Below are 14391 nucleotides of genomic sequence, written 5' to 3'. Positions count from 1 at the left end.
ATGCAAGTCTAACAAATCATCTAGCCTCCAGCAAACACCTGCGCTATGCCAAAGCAAACCATACATGAACATCATGTCTCTCATACAAATCGTAATTCGTGCCATCATTTTTACTACCGCTTCTTGTTCTTCTTCCCACCACCCGGTTGCGCGACAGATTTCAGCGCCGCATGTTCGGGATGCTTCTTCAAGTGCTGATGCAGTTGAGTCTTGGACGAGAAACCAGCGCTGCAGCCATTACACTTGTTTTTGATATCGGGCTCTTCGCTCTCAGCCTGTTTTGCAGCCTTCTTCATGCGCTTCAACGCAGCCTTGCCGAGCTTGGGTTCCGGTGGGGCGGTGACTTCTGGTTCTGTGGGATCTTCAGGTTTAAAGTCGAGATCTTCGGTGGGTGCTGTGGAGGGTTCTGTGCTGGCGCCAGCAAGTCGTGCTTCTATTTCGGAGCGCGAACCATATTCGTCGTCAACGTCTGAGCTTGTTTCTGAGTCGACGGGCGATGCAGAAATTGTATTACTAGGTGCCATTCGGTCCACATGGCCTTCTTCCTCGTCTGTAGTGTGGTCGTCTATGTCAAGCTCATTCGTCTTTGTCGCGAGGTTTTTCACGGATGCATCGGAGTCTCCACCACCAGAAACTTCGGGTTCCATCGCAAGCTCATCCTCTACCGGTAGAATCTCATCGCTTTTGAGGGCATCTTCGTCCAAATCCAGATGGGCGTTGTCCTTTTGCATCTTTTTCTTGAGAGCCTGGATTGCTTTCTGATGCTTCTTGCTCTTCTCATGGGCATCGTATTGCCGCTCGCTCTTGAATGTCTTGTTACACGCAACGCATTCGTAGACGTCCTCCTCGACTTCACCTTCGCTTTCCTCTTCAAGTTCATCCGCCGGACGTGCGGTAGCCCAAGTTGGCACCGCCTGCTCCTCCTGCTCCATCTTGGCGATCTGCGCAGCTCTTGCTCGTGCAGCCTGCGCTTTCCTAGCATCCCGCTGTGCTTTGGCCTTGTCCTCTGCCGTCTGTGTATTCGGAGTATATCGTGGGTCTCGCTTGCGTACGAACGCAATCAGCGTTCTGACCGCATCGTTGAACGCCCTTCTGCCTTCGTCGCGGATCTTTTGGTTCTCCTTCTCAGCTGCCCTTCGATAGCGGCGATCAGGTTGAAGAGAGGGATTGTATTCGTCCAGCCATGCAAAACTTTTCACCGTCGCGAAGCCGTTCCATGCGGAATAAAAGTCGCGCACAACACCCTCGTACTCATCGTCCTTGTGACCAAAGCTAGGGTAATCCGGTACGTCGAGGTCGTCGTAGTCAGCGGCATACTCCTCTTCGCGCGCAAGTTGCTCGAACGTCTCTCGTACGAAGCCAAAGAAGCCGTTGGGCGAGTCTGAGAAGTCCACATTCCCCCTGAACTTGCCCATCATCTGCGTTATGTCGTCGGCTGTCGTAACCTTCATGTCACCCTGGTAATGGTCGCCGGTCTCCTCGCCAGTAGTACCCCGCAGTATATCCCTCTCGTGTGCATCGTACCATGCGCGCTCCTGGTCATCTGAGAGAACTTCGTATGCGGATCGGACTTCGGCGAAGAGGGCAGTGGTACGTTCGACATCGCCGTAGTTTCGATCGGGGTGCAGCTCGAGCGCTTTTTTGCGGTATGCCTTCTTGAGTCTTGTGGATGTTAGTATTGAATTTGTTACGTGCGTCGTGTCACGTACTCGTCTTGGGTGGCATTGCGCTCCACACCCAGTAGTTCGTAGTAACTTGTCTTGACTTCGCCGGCATTACTAGGCGCGTCGCCGCCGCCGGTGGACTGTGATGCACCCATAGTGGCTTTGGCTCGATGCAGCTAGGTGTACGGTTCGGACGTATTCGAGATTTTCGGGTCTCGGACTACCTGCAGTGGCAGTGGCTGGATGCTGCAGTTCAGTTGTGTGGGCGTGTATGGGAGAGTGACAGCATATAAGTTTGTAGTGCAGCTTTCACAGCTTCTCGGTGCGCGTGCTGACAGCCTGCTATACAGCGAGACTACCCCGGCTTTCACATCGTGTTAGTTGGGTGAGTCGCGAAGAGCCATGTTGCGTCACTGCAAGCAAATCGCCTATGACTGTGCGCTTGGCGTTGATTGGTCGCGGACTGCGAAGGCGAAAAGTTTGAGCAGACAGTGATTGAAGAAGAGCGCTATTGGAGCCACCGCAGTCTAGACAGCGCCGAAAGCCGGCACACGCCATGCTTTGATTTGCTTCATAAGAGAGGCGCATCCCCATGTCTTCGTGATGGCCTAAGACGAATCTCCATCGAATTCTGGGGTCTCGATTTAGCGGCATCCTTTCCAGGCACACAGGCGCATGACCCGCGGCGCAAATCGCCCTTGTTGACAAGTCGTAATTCTCTCACCCAACACCATTTCTTCCCCACCACCACACATCTGGGACTCTTTGACACTTCGTTCCCAATAATCCTTCTCTACTACACAGCCGCATCTGCATATTCCAGGGCGGTGATCGCTGGAACGCTTCGTTAGCCCGACCCGGAACTGTGGCCGAACAAGCGTGGAAGGTACCCCGCTAAGGGTCGCAACCACTCAGCTCCCCACGTGCCTCCTCTGCGCCTTCTGATCGGCCAGCCCTACCACGGTACCTCGTCAACCCTGCCCAAACATGAAGTTCGGCCATCTCTTCAAGCAGACTCTCCGGGATGAGGGCTTCCCGCCAGAGTGGGTCGACTCGGCTATCTCGTACTCGCAGCTCAAGAAATGCATCAAGAGGCTTACCGACGAGCTGCGGCAAGTGGGCCTTGACCCTGCTACCTTGTCCAAACTACTCAAACATGTCGAAGACTACAATGCTTCTACCAGAGAAGACGATGATCAAGAACGACCTTTCGAGTACATTCTCAACCCCGACAGTGCCAAGGACAATGCATCGCCCTCGCGCAAGGCATTCCATCCGAAGCTCCTCTTCTACGTAAACGAGTCGAGCGGAGAGGTACTGAGTGCCCAGCTCGATGATGACACCAGACGCAAGCTTCAGATGCTGGCTGTTGAGACGGGCATGTCTGACATGCGCGTCTTGGACGACTCAAAATCGTCACTCCAATCCATCGACTCCATAGATCCATCCAATTCTATAACTACCACCCCGACCAATGCTTCTCGCAACCGACCAGGGTACCGTACAGTCGAGGTTCCCATCACCTCGGATACGGAGTTCTTCACCAGGCTTACCAGTGAAGTTACAGGACTGGAGAAATTGCAGGAGCGGGAGCAAAAGCGAATGAATGTCCAAATCGAAGCATTAGGGAAGCAAGTTGCAAAATTGACGGATCCAGACCGGAGAGCCAACAGGAAAATGCTCACTGCTTGGCGTCAAATCTTTCAGATATACGTGGAAGAAGGCATCTTCTTTGGAACAACAGAGATGGACCACAAATCGCACGACTCGGAAAAGGCCATGGCGAGACTGGCAGGTTTCTCAAATAAGATTGCCAAGGCTGGCTTGGTGGAACAACTGAAGAAGAAGGAGAATCTACAAGCACTGAACACCTTCATGCATATCAACCGGGAGATCCTCCAGGGCCTGCGATTCGGTGAGATCAACCATAATGCCATGATCAAGATCCTTAAGAGTAGGTCTCTCTATTTCTCCAACAAACATGCGAATGGTGAACTAACTTGTTACTAGAATTCGACAAACGCACAGCTCTAGGTGTAAAGTCCACATTCCCGCGCCAGGTAGAATACCCAGAGTTCTCGGAACACCTCGCCAAAGCCGTCTGCGCAGAGGTCAACACACAGATTCTATCTCACGTCCCGCAGATAGACGACTATTCTTGCCCTATGTGCATGGAGATCCAATGGCGGCCCGTCAAGCTTAGCTGCAACCATACCTTCTGCATTCGGTGCTTAATTGTGATGCAAAACAATAAGCAATACAACTGTCCGTTCTGCCGCGAGAAGACAGTCTTCGATGCAAACTCAGGTAAGTTTTCATATGGTGTATGAAAGTCAAACACTAACCACATGATAGACAATCTCGATACCGAACAAGCCGCCTTCCTTAAGAAATGGTTTCCAGAGGAAGTCAAGAACAAGCAGCGGTACAACGAGATGATGGCAGGTGTGGACCAGTACGGAGAAGTGTATGCGACTGAAAAGTGCGTTGTAATGTAACGATTGCAACTTTCACGGGTCGCATGCTAAATCTGTGCCAAAGATTCATGCGCGGCGGTTCCTTGTGGTAAGTCATGTCTGCGATTCATCTCAAGAGATGCTTGCTAACGTGTCATCAGGCACATGATTTGATTTCGTCTACGAGACATGAGCGCTTTGTCAAGAGCTGTTTTAAGATTTTTACCCCAACGATACCCAGCACATGTTGTGCATGTACAATAGCCGATAGACTAATTCAACATATCTCTACCACCGCCATGTGTTATTTCAGCTGAGCATTCGATGACGCTAGAGAATGAACTGCATCAGGACAGGGGAAGTAGCTGAGTGGTGACGGACTTCGTGTGGAAGAAACTCCGGAAGGGGATTTGGATAATAAAGTAATAGATAGGTGTATAAGGAAAATCGTGCGGTAATGTGCTGCTACAACAGCGAAGCGCGTGTCTTTCGATCTGTCTTTAGCCAATAGTAAACGCCGTCCCTAGATGCAACCAAGTAATACGCTATGAAAGGAGAGAAAAGAAGATGCCAGTCTGAGGCTCGTTTAAAGAAATTATACACTGCGCTCCGGGCTTTCACCCTCGGCGACCACCGCCACACCCAGCCCCCGATCGGGAGACTGGAGAACGAGTTGTTCGTGCCGCCTTGCGCGAATGAAATCCGATACACTCTTGATCAAGATGAACCAGCCAACAATCATCAGGCCGTACGCTATCCAGTCACTGCCTGTGATGGCACTCGCGGCGGGTGTCATATCACTGCCCCCTGTGTTTCCACTGCCGACCTTGTCCGGGTCAAAGTCGTGCGCATTCGGGTCGTTTGGAACGCCACCGTCGAACCCTTGTCCGGGGTTATCGTTGCTACCGTTGTTCGGGGAGAGTACGGCGGAGCGGAATCCGAAACCGAACTGCACGAGCGTGATACCGAGACCAGCGCGGGATCCGTTCTTTGCGGCGTGGGTCGTGTGGAGCAGGTAGGTGAGGAGGAATCCGACGAGTTGGAAGGACATGGAGATCATGGCGTTCCAGAGGAAGCTGAAGAGGGAGCCGACGGGGAGGCCTTCGACAAAGACTTCATCGCCAAAAGTGCCGGGAGCGAGGATGGTGGTTTCCCAGTAGGGTGGTGTCGCGTCTGCGGCAGCTTGTTCATATGTCTGATGCATGTTAGCAGTGATTCACGCGACTTATCGATAGTCTGATACGTACCGGAGGCTTCTCCTCGGCATCTTCCCCTCTGGTAGGCTTTGCGCTGAGATTTGCCCAGACACCACCGTTTCCTCCACCGTACACTCGCCCTGGAGTCGGCGCTTGTGTGTTGAATACTGGCAGTTCCGTTACTCTCCTTTGGATGCCCGGTGGCGCCGCCTCGTCTTCTGTCCTCGGGTTTCCCCGCATCAGCCGTTGCCGATCGTCGCGCCCATCGTTATCGTCGTCGTCGTCATCGGAATCCGAGTCAAAGGTATCGGCGAGGGTGCGGTCTTCTTCATTCGTGATAGGATCCTCGGATAGGAGATGCCGTGATGTGCCGTTCGGTGATGATGCGCGCGAGCGGAAGGAGGGTGGTGGCGAGGCCGGGGGCCACTGCTGGCCGGGTTGCAGCGTCTGGGGAGAGTCTTCTTCGTCTTGGGCGGCTACCTGGATTAACGCATTAGTGCTGTCGTTGCGAAAGCAATATAGGGGTTTCGCGCAGTCGCATGGTGGTCGGGATGGACCGGGGCAACGCACCCTCTCGTAGCCCTGGCTAGGCATGTTGCGCGGATAACCGGATGCGTGACGTGAAGGGGGCGATGGGATATCTGCTATCGGATGTCGTCAAGGCGGGGAGTCGTAGGAATAGGTAAGGCAGCGAGCGTGGACGAGAGAGACGGCGGTTGTAGGAGGGAGGTGCAGGTGGGTGGAGCGTGTCAGGCGGCAGGTGCAGTGGAGGAGGCGTTTCAAATGCAAGTTGCTCGCTTTTGGGCCATGCGACACGGCTGCTGCGCCACGATCCAATAGCGCCTGGACCCTGGTTACCGAAGCATCATCGACTTTGAGACCCGACAAGGTGAAGAACTTCACTTTTTCTCAATTCACACACAACCATGGCGAATACTGTGAGTACACAGCAGTGCATTGCAAAATAGTCAGCTGACATAGTCCAGATAACAAAGCAATACACCCGCCTCCTCGCTCTCTGGCCAAAAGACGCTCTGCGCCCAAATTTACCCTTCACACGCGCAATCGAGCATCATGGCAAACCATTCGGCGTCCAACCCATAACACCCACCCCCGAAGAGGGCGCAAAGCCCCAAGCGCCCGCACCTACAACACCGGCCGCATCTTCGCCGCCTGCGAATCCCAAGCTCGAGCAAGCCCAAGTAAACGCACTATTCTCGTTACTGGAGAACCGATATAGCACAAAGTATGCGCTGTCACCGGGTGTACTGAAGCCAACATCTGCGCCGGAGCACTATACCAGACTGATGGAGGAGATCGAGCGGGCGCCTCAGAAGACATGGTGGGAGGCCAAACTGGATCAGTGGAAGATGAAGATTCGATGGTCTTGAGGAACGAATTTACGACCCTGTATTATACTGTGAAGAATGTAAAATAAGGATAACATGTCCTGGACACCCGAACATGCCCTCGCTCGCCTTATCCCGATACGGCAGGCGCGCTCGCCTCTTTATGGTTCAATCTGCTGCGCGACACTGCGTTCTTACCACTCATCTTCACTATCACCTTGCCTAGAGACGCTATGAAAATCCGCTCTAGCCATTCTTATTTACACTACTCTTTGCTCAACTTCCCCTCCAAAACACGGCGACAAAACCAACGACAACCGCCAATTAACTATCTTCTGCAGCGATGTCGGGACAGATTGAGGAACCGGCGATCGAGTTCAAGTCTGAACATGGGCGAATCCTGCAGACAGACGCCTTCGAGTGAGTTCTTCACTTCTTAGAAAGAACCAATATTGATAGCGTTTAGCCTCTTCGACACGATCACAGTGAACGTTGGCAAGGAGGGAACCAAGTTTCCGGTCCATGAAGCTGTCATCAGGAGAAGCTCAAAGTTCTTCGACAAGGCCATGAAGGAAGAATGGGCAGCATCTCGTGTTGATGCGCGCACCGTCACTCTTGTCGACGAAGACCCGGCTATCTTCAAAATTTACCTTCATTGGTTGTACTTCAAGACATTCCCTACTGTCACCACGAAGAATACAGGGAGGTTCAATCATGAGACCGGTATGCTTGGCAAGAGCTACGTTATGGGAGAGATGCTCATGGATACTGCATTCAAAAACGCCGTCTTAGTCGCCTTCCGTGACGCCCTTCTCAATCAGCCTTTCTACAAGCCACTACGTCCCGGCTCCAGCATAGTCAAGACCATATACGATGGAACTCCGGAGGGATCCCCCGGCAGGCGCTTCATGGTTGATGTGTGGGTCAGAGAGGCGAAAGAGAATTGGGCTATTCACCTTGACGATATGCCACTCGCCTTCACGCTGGACTTGTCAAAAGCGTTTATGGCATGTGCGAGGACACCCAATTCAAAGATGACCTCGTGGACAACAAGCATGAAGGACTTCATGGAGACATAGCTCTAGTCATGGTTGGCGGTCTGTGAGAGGGACTTATAAGCGTGGCGTATCGCACACATCGTCACCGCAAAGGTGAATTGTGGAGTCGGAGCAGCTGATGAAGGGATTGGAGATTGCGAAAGTAGTATGCTTCAGCGTGTTGCAGCATTTGCCCCCAAGTAGATTTAATGACATGCAAGCCCGGCTCGCCTGATCTCGGGGGTCTGTCTAACCAGATCTGCGCTAGCCTGTGTTGAGACAAATCCACCTTCCAAGCAGCGTCACCCAACTGACCCTCCTGTCTTCTAATTCACTTCGATCGCATCATGGACATAACCCCTGGACGGCTAATTGAGCATCGAGCCTTACCCGCTTTACCCACCGAACTATGGCTCACCATATTCGAGCATGTGGTCACTTACGACACCCACATTTTCAACCAGTCTCTCAAGTATAGAAGAGAACGAACATGTGATCTACAGAGACTGCAATATGTGTGCAAGTCGTGGAAGGTACAAAGAATTCCAGATCGAATCATTGTGTTTCCATCTGACCTCTCGCAGGACTTGGTAGAGCCACTTGTCTACCGCCATTTAACGATCGACGGCAACAATGATCTAGCGTTCAACCACATCACAGCTTTGACCTGTCTCCTTGACCGTACCATCGAATCCGATGCTCCGAAAGCTTCTTGGGTGCGCTCATTCTGGATCCAAAGAGATGAGGGCGTAAGCCCTACTGAACCAGCCTTGACGGCGTTGCAAGCTGCATTGCCCACTCTGCTCTCCCGCATGACGAACTTAAGCGAATTGTTTTGTCGTTTTGATCTCCAGCGTCCGCAAATCGCAGCTATTGTACACTCTCACGGCCCACAACTTACAAAGCTGTATATAATCATTGGACGTCGCCTCATCCGTATTCAGGAAGCGCTTTCTCTTTTAAAACATTGCACAGCCCTCAGAGACCTCCACCTGGGGGTTAGAGGCCGAACGCGCGGCTTGGACGATGTTGAATCATCTGAGTTCCCTCATCTGCGCTTGGTCGAGCTGGATGCAGAGTACGCCACTAATGAGCTAATAGGCTGGCTCACACACTCGGCTATGCCCAAGCTTTCAGCTTTTGCAATCCGGAAGCCGCACGATAACTGGAGGAAATTGAGTAATCTGCCTGCTTTCATGGCAAAGTACGGTGCCGGCTTGAGAATGCTGCAATTTGACGATAGCCAACTGGCCAACATGTCCGAGGTCTTTGATCACACATCCTCTCTGGAAGTATTTGATACTTTCGATGCCACAGGGCCTCTCTGTGATGTCCCTGTATCAGTCACTCAGATTGTGCTTCGTCGGTTCCCAGAGAACATTGGTTACGGAGTTCAAACTCTAGAGTCATTGCTTCAGGTCGTCGGGTCGTTGCCGCCGGACAGGAAGTTACATGCCATTCGCATGTGTTCAGTCAACGACTATCTCGAAAGAAAGCCATTTCTCTGGCGAGAGAAGATGAAAATGGCGGACACGAGAAGGATGGAAACCTGGAAGAGGTTTAGGTATAATGTGAAGAAAATGCTAGACCTGGGCGTTTCACTTCTAGATCAACAGGGTGTTGCTCTCGCAAACGTCCTCATAGAGATGGGGGAGTTTCCAGAAGCGGATAGTGAAGAGGAAAGGGATGAAGAGAACGACGTTTAGGAATACTCGCGGTGTATGAATGATATGTCTCAGCAATCACCCTACATGGCCCGCGTAAAACCCTCACACTCTACATCCCATTGCGACGGCCATACTGGCCCTTTATACCCATCCCAGCCACCACACATCATCCCCACCGCAAGCAGTAAGCCCGCTGAGCTCGGAAAATACGGCGTAGGCACTCTTGTTCCCCCCTCTGGCATTCCTACTTCATCAAAAGCATTGTTCACGTCAAGCAACTGACTAACTGCGCGTTCCGCATCTCCTCTCCTCGCTTCTGTGATAGCCAGCAATGGGAAATCCCAACCGTAAGAAAAGGGAAAGTTCCATGTCTCGTGTACTTTGGCGACGGTGTTATTGAAGATTGTCATGTTCACGCGAGGGTCTGGGGGCAACCAGCCATATATACCCAGAAGTCCTGGATGATCTTCCGTATATTCGGGTGTAGTCCACATGTTTGGTATACCCTCATACGTCACATACGCGTCCTCTTCAATGGGGAAAGGCGCTAGGTTGTCATGTACATGTATCCAGGACTCCGGGGTAGATTTGTTTTGCCGCGCTTGCCACTTCGACGCTACGTCGAGACCAAAGCGCCAGTACGCTAGCTCGAACGTCGGATTAATCGTCTCGTTGGGATTAGTATTCTCAGAGACTGGATACATGGGCGGCCCAAGATCGTATTGATTCGTTGTGGAATTCCAGAAGGCATAACTGGCCATGAAGTCCGCAACGCCTGTCAAGATCTCATCCCATTTCTCGAGAGTCTTTTCGGTCGGGAAAGATCGGTATTCCATCTCGGCGAAGTACATGGGATGCGGTTGTTGCCAGATGAGGAGGCTGTTGATCTCGCCTGGCGCAGATCGACCGCTTGGGTCACTCATCTTGCCGAGGCGCGCGCCTTCGTATCCTTGCTTTTCAGCCCGTTCGAAGCTGCTGGGTAGAAAGCGCTCATAGACGCCGATACTGCGATCATAGAGGTCCCATTTCTCCCAGAACATCCAATGGGCTAGATGCCAGAAGACCATTTCCAGGTGAAATTTGCCGTACCATCCATTGTTCACCAAGCCAGACTCTTGTGGGGGATCTTTACCAGCCCCGTTGACCGCGAGAAGATACTGAGAAAGGATTGTGCGACGCTGTAGCTCATTCGCAGAGGCATTGTTGGCCGATGGAAGTGACACGAATGCACCAGTCGACCAGTAGTCTGCCCACCAGCTTTGTGACTTTTGCTTGACTGACTCTGCAGTGTAAGAGACATTGGCCACCCGAGGAGCGTATGTAACAGTGAACGAGAGCGTCTCAGATCTCTGACTGGCGGCTAGGATGTATTTGTGCTCGTTTCTGTGCAGGCGCGAGAGGCGGGCATAACCTTCCCAAGCGATATCGGCCGTATATGTTGTTGCATCTAGTACATGCGTGATCGTCGCACCTCTGTTCCTGTATTCATCCGTCGTGGAATGGTTGGAAGTAGCGTTGAAGAGACCAACAAATGGTGCGTCGAACTTATTTTTCCCAGTCGCATACGGGAAATCGAAGAAAGCGCCCAGTCCTGCAGTCCTCACTAGGCTGGACGATATGTCTACAGCGATAGTGTCCGTCTCCGGACTTGCAACAGTTGTTACCACAACCTTTTCTCCGTTGATAAAGAAAGAGGATTTGATGACACCTTCCCAGAGCTCCAGGACCTGCTCTTTACCACTAAGTAGATCTTCGGTGACGTTGCCCCCCGCAATGCCGCCGAACCACAGTCCAACTCTTCCCAAATTAATACGATGTGGGTTCGCAATCATCCATTGACTGATGTTCTTCTGTTCTGGGTTGGGCTGCGCATAGTTGACGAGGCGATCGTGGGTCCACCAGTCAACACCAGTGTAGTCTGATGGAAGCGTTTGATTTGGTGTCGTTGGCAGAGATTGGTTGTGCCATCCCCAGGATGAAAGAGTATTGTGCGGCAGAAAGGTCTGCAGTCCGGTAATGTCTACACCGAACGCGAAGTTTCCGTTGCCAACCTGGACTGGGCTGTATGGGTTCGATTGGCTGAGCTTGATATTATACTGCTGGACAATCGACTTGCGATCGATTTTGCTCTCCACGACAGGCGATGTGAGAGAGAGTAAATATAGAACTTTGGCCCACTTCCCCAGTCGCATTGGAGACATAATGGCTTCGTGATTCGTTAGCAACGCTTCTACCCGCTCGTCTTTATATAGCTTATGACGGCATCCTCTCCCGCCCTACTTTGATTAAGTTCCCGGTTGATCGTCCCCAGCGGCGGGGTCAACCATTGATTGCATAGCGTCGGGATAAATACCACCGAACACCATGAGATACAGTCACGTCCTGCTACACATCAGCAATGCGATGAGTGATCAACCGGTGATGTGCGCAACCGAGAATGTGCCCAGGTGGGGCTGTGGGCCACCGGCACGTGCACGCGCGTATCACGCTAGCAGGCTTATCGATAACGATCTTTGGAAGAGCGGAAAAGTTTTGGCAACGTGAAACGCGGGTTCCAATCGCAACAACGAAGATGTCCAACGGAAAGAGCAGCGAACCAAAAGTTGACGGCGCGAAGGACCTCCCCGTGGAATTGAAGAAAGGCAAGAAGAGAAAGAGAGTTCAGCCAGCGAAAGATGGCTGGAGTGGCAAGAAGGGAGCCGGCGTGTTGATCAAGTTCGACCATTCCGACGATTACACCCCCAGTTCTACTGCGGAGCACCCTAATCCCGTCGCCGAACCCAAAGGAACGGAAAGCGTTGTCGAAACTCCAGCTGCGCGGCAAGCAGAGGCGCACAAGCGCACGAAATTAGATGCACCTCAACCTATCAAACCTCAACCAAACCCCGGACAACAAGCTCGACCAAAGAACAAACAGGCCGACAGACCTCGTACCTCTCAACAAGACTCAAGAGTGCCGTCGCATGTCATTCAGAAGCGTGATGAGTTGCGGCTTGTCCGCAAGTCGCTTCCAATATGGCCTCAAGCGGACATCATCAGAGCAGCTCTGCAAAGAAACAACGTCCTCGTGCTGACCGGAGAGACTGGTTCCGGAAAATCGACACAAGTGCCGCAATTTTTGGCCAATGAGTCCTGGTGTACCGGGTGTATAGCGATCACGCAACCTCGAAGAGTGGCGGCGATCTCCCTGGCACGACGCGTCGCGGATGAGATGGGTAGCTTACTTGGAGACAAAGGCCCTACTGCCAAGGTTGGATACAGCGTTCGTTTCGACACTGCGGCTGGAAAGCACACCAAAGTCAAGTTTCTGACGGAGGGTATGCTGCTTCAAGAGATGCTCAGAGATCCCAACATGTTGCAGTACAGCGCCGTTGTAGTAGATGAGGTCCACGAAAGAAGTGTAAATGTCGACTTGATCCTTGGGTTCTTACGCAATCTATTATCAGCTAAAGAAGGTAGCGTGGCGAGGAAGCATCCGCTCAAAGTCGTAGTAATGAGTGCTACGGCAGACGTGGAAAGTCTCGTCAAGTTCTTCGGAGACAGTCAGCCTGTGTCGAACACCGAGAAGGCGATCGCGAAACCTACTACGGAAAGTAAAGGAAACGTTTCGACATGCTTTGTAGAGGGACGGCAATACCCCGTCAAAACAGTATACTTGCCGCAACCAACACAAGACTGGGTCGAAGCAGCTCTCAAGCTCGTCTTCCAAATACATTACAAGGAGCCTCTGCCAGGCGACATACTGGTCTTTCTCACAGGTCAAGATACTATCGAGGGACTCGAAAAGCTCATCAACGACTATGCTGAGAACATGGACGACGACGTCCCTAAACTTCTTGCGCTACCTCTTTTCGCCGCCCTTCCACAACACGCCCAACAGCGCATCTTCCAGCCAACGCCCTATCGCACACGCCGCGTCATCCTCGCAACAAACATCGCCGAAACATCAGTCACTGTCCCTGGCGTCCGCTTTGTGATTGACTGCGGAAAATCGAAGATAAAGCAATTTCGCAGTCGCCTAGGTCTCGAATCGCTGCTTGTGAAGCCAATCTCCAAGTCTGCAGCTATCCAACGCAAAGGTCGAGCTGGTCGTGAAGCACCTGGCCAGTGTTATCGGTTGTATACTGAAAACGGCTACGAAACTATGGAAGAACGTACCACGCCCGAGATTCTGCGTTGCGACCTCAGTCAGGCTATTCTGACAATGAAGGCGCGAGGTGTCGATGACGTACTCGGCTTTCCATTCCTTGATCGGCCACCACGAGAAGCTCTAGAGAAGGCTCTTCTGCAACTACTGCACTTGCAAGCGTTGACAGACACCGGTGAAATCAGCGACATTGGTCTCAAAATTGCCAAGTTCCCGCTCACGCCCACGCTAGGCCGAGTGCTAGTCGAAGCAGCAAAGCCAGAGCGCGACTGCCTACTCGACGTGATCGATATCATATCCGCACTCAGCGTCGAGGAGGTCTTCCTGAATCTTGTCACCGAAGAGCGCAAGGAAGAGGCAGAGGAAGTCCGGCGTGAGCTATATCGTCGAGAAGGCGACCACCTCACACTTCTCATTACTGTTCAGCGATACGCCGCCGAACTGAAGTCACAGCGTCGCGCTTGGTGTGACAAGCACTACGTATCCCACCGCGCAATGGAGAACGTAATGAATATCAGGAAACAGCTGCGGGAACAGTGTAGACAGCAGAAGCTGCTCTCGGCTGACGACGCAGAGTCCGATAATGCACCTTCGGAAGCTAGGAGTCAAGCCATATTAGCATGCATGCTGCGTGGCTTCATCTCCAATACAGCGAGATTGATGCCAGATGGTAGCTACAAGACGATGATCGGTAACCAAACGGTGGCGATTCATCCCAGCTCAGTGCTGTTTGGAAAGAAGTTGGAGGCTATCGTGTTTAATGAGTTTGTATTTACTGGCAAGGCGTGGGCGAAGCGTGTCAGTTCAGTCCAGCTAGACTGGGTGTCTGAAGTAGTTGAAGCCATCATGTAAATTAGGCGATAGCGTTTTTACTT

General features: G+C 52.2%; 7 protein-coding genes across 7 annotated transcripts; 4 read left to right on the top strand and 3 right to left on the bottom strand.

Moving 5' to 3' along the window:
- Positions 1-113: 113 nt before the first annotated feature.
- J4E79_004684 (uncharacterized protein) lies at positions 114-1819 on the bottom strand (the record flags this gene model as incomplete). Its single annotated transcript, XM_049353567.1, has 2 exons — positions 114-1662; positions 1710-1819. 2 exons carry the CDS (start codon positions 1817-1819, stop codon positions 114-116), a joined length of 1659 nt encoding a protein of 552 aa, XP_049212015.1.
- An 832-nt stretch (positions 1820-2651) lies between these two features.
- Positions 2652-4162, top strand: J4E79_004683 (uncharacterized protein; the record flags this gene model as incomplete). Its single annotated transcript, XM_049353566.1, has 3 exons — positions 2652-3618; positions 3675-3971; positions 4020-4162. 3 exons carry the CDS (start codon positions 2652-2654, stop codon positions 4160-4162), a joined length of 1407 nt encoding a protein of 468 aa, XP_049212014.1.
- A 553-nt stretch (positions 4163-4715) lies between these two features.
- J4E79_004682 (uncharacterized protein) lies at positions 4716-5910 on the bottom strand (the record flags this gene model as incomplete). The annotated part of the gene is made up of 3 exons (XM_049353565.1): positions 4716-5315; positions 5368-5796; positions 5887-5910. The coding sequence occupies 3 exons, from the start codon at positions 5908-5910 to the stop codon at positions 4716-4718; spliced, it is 1053 nt and encodes a 350-aa protein (XP_049212013.1).
- A 332-nt stretch (positions 5911-6242) lies between these two features.
- Positions 6243-6707, top strand: J4E79_004681 (uncharacterized protein; the record flags this gene model as incomplete). The annotated part of the gene is made up of 2 exons (XM_049353564.1): positions 6243-6254; positions 6303-6707. 2 exons carry the CDS (start codon positions 6243-6245, stop codon positions 6705-6707), a joined length of 417 nt encoding a protein of 138 aa, XP_049212012.1.
- A 301-nt stretch (positions 6708-7008) lies between these two features.
- Positions 7009-7744, top strand: J4E79_004680 (uncharacterized protein; the record flags this gene model as incomplete). Its single annotated transcript, XM_049353563.1, has 2 exons — positions 7009-7085; positions 7132-7744. 2 exons carry the CDS (start codon positions 7009-7011, stop codon positions 7742-7744), a joined length of 690 nt encoding a protein of 229 aa, XP_049212011.1.
- A 1705-nt stretch (positions 7745-9449) lies between these two features.
- Positions 9450-11570, bottom strand: J4E79_004679 (uncharacterized protein; the record flags this gene model as incomplete). The annotated part of the gene is made up of 1 exon (XM_049353562.1): positions 9450-11570. The coding sequence occupies one exon, from the start codon at positions 11568-11570 to the stop codon at positions 9450-9452; it is 2121 nt and encodes a 706-aa protein (XP_049212010.1).
- Positions 11571-11941: 371 nt separating this feature from the next.
- On the top strand, positions 11942-14368 carry J4E79_004678 (uncharacterized protein; the record flags this gene model as incomplete). Its single annotated transcript, XM_049353561.1, has 1 exon — positions 11942-14368. One exon carries the CDS (start codon positions 11942-11944, stop codon positions 14366-14368), a length of 2427 nt encoding a protein of 808 aa, XP_049212009.1.
- Positions 14369-14391: the final 23 nt, after the last annotated feature.

Source organism: Alternaria viburni, assembly GCF_023758015.1.
Source record: "Alternaria viburni strain BMP 2772 chromosome Unknown scaffold_8, whole genome shotgun sequence".
NCBI classification, from domain to species: domain Eukaryota; kingdom Fungi; phylum Ascomycota; class Dothideomycetes; order Pleosporales; family Pleosporaceae; genus Alternaria; species Alternaria viburni.
This window is presented reverse-complemented; position numbering and strand designations above follow the sequence as displayed.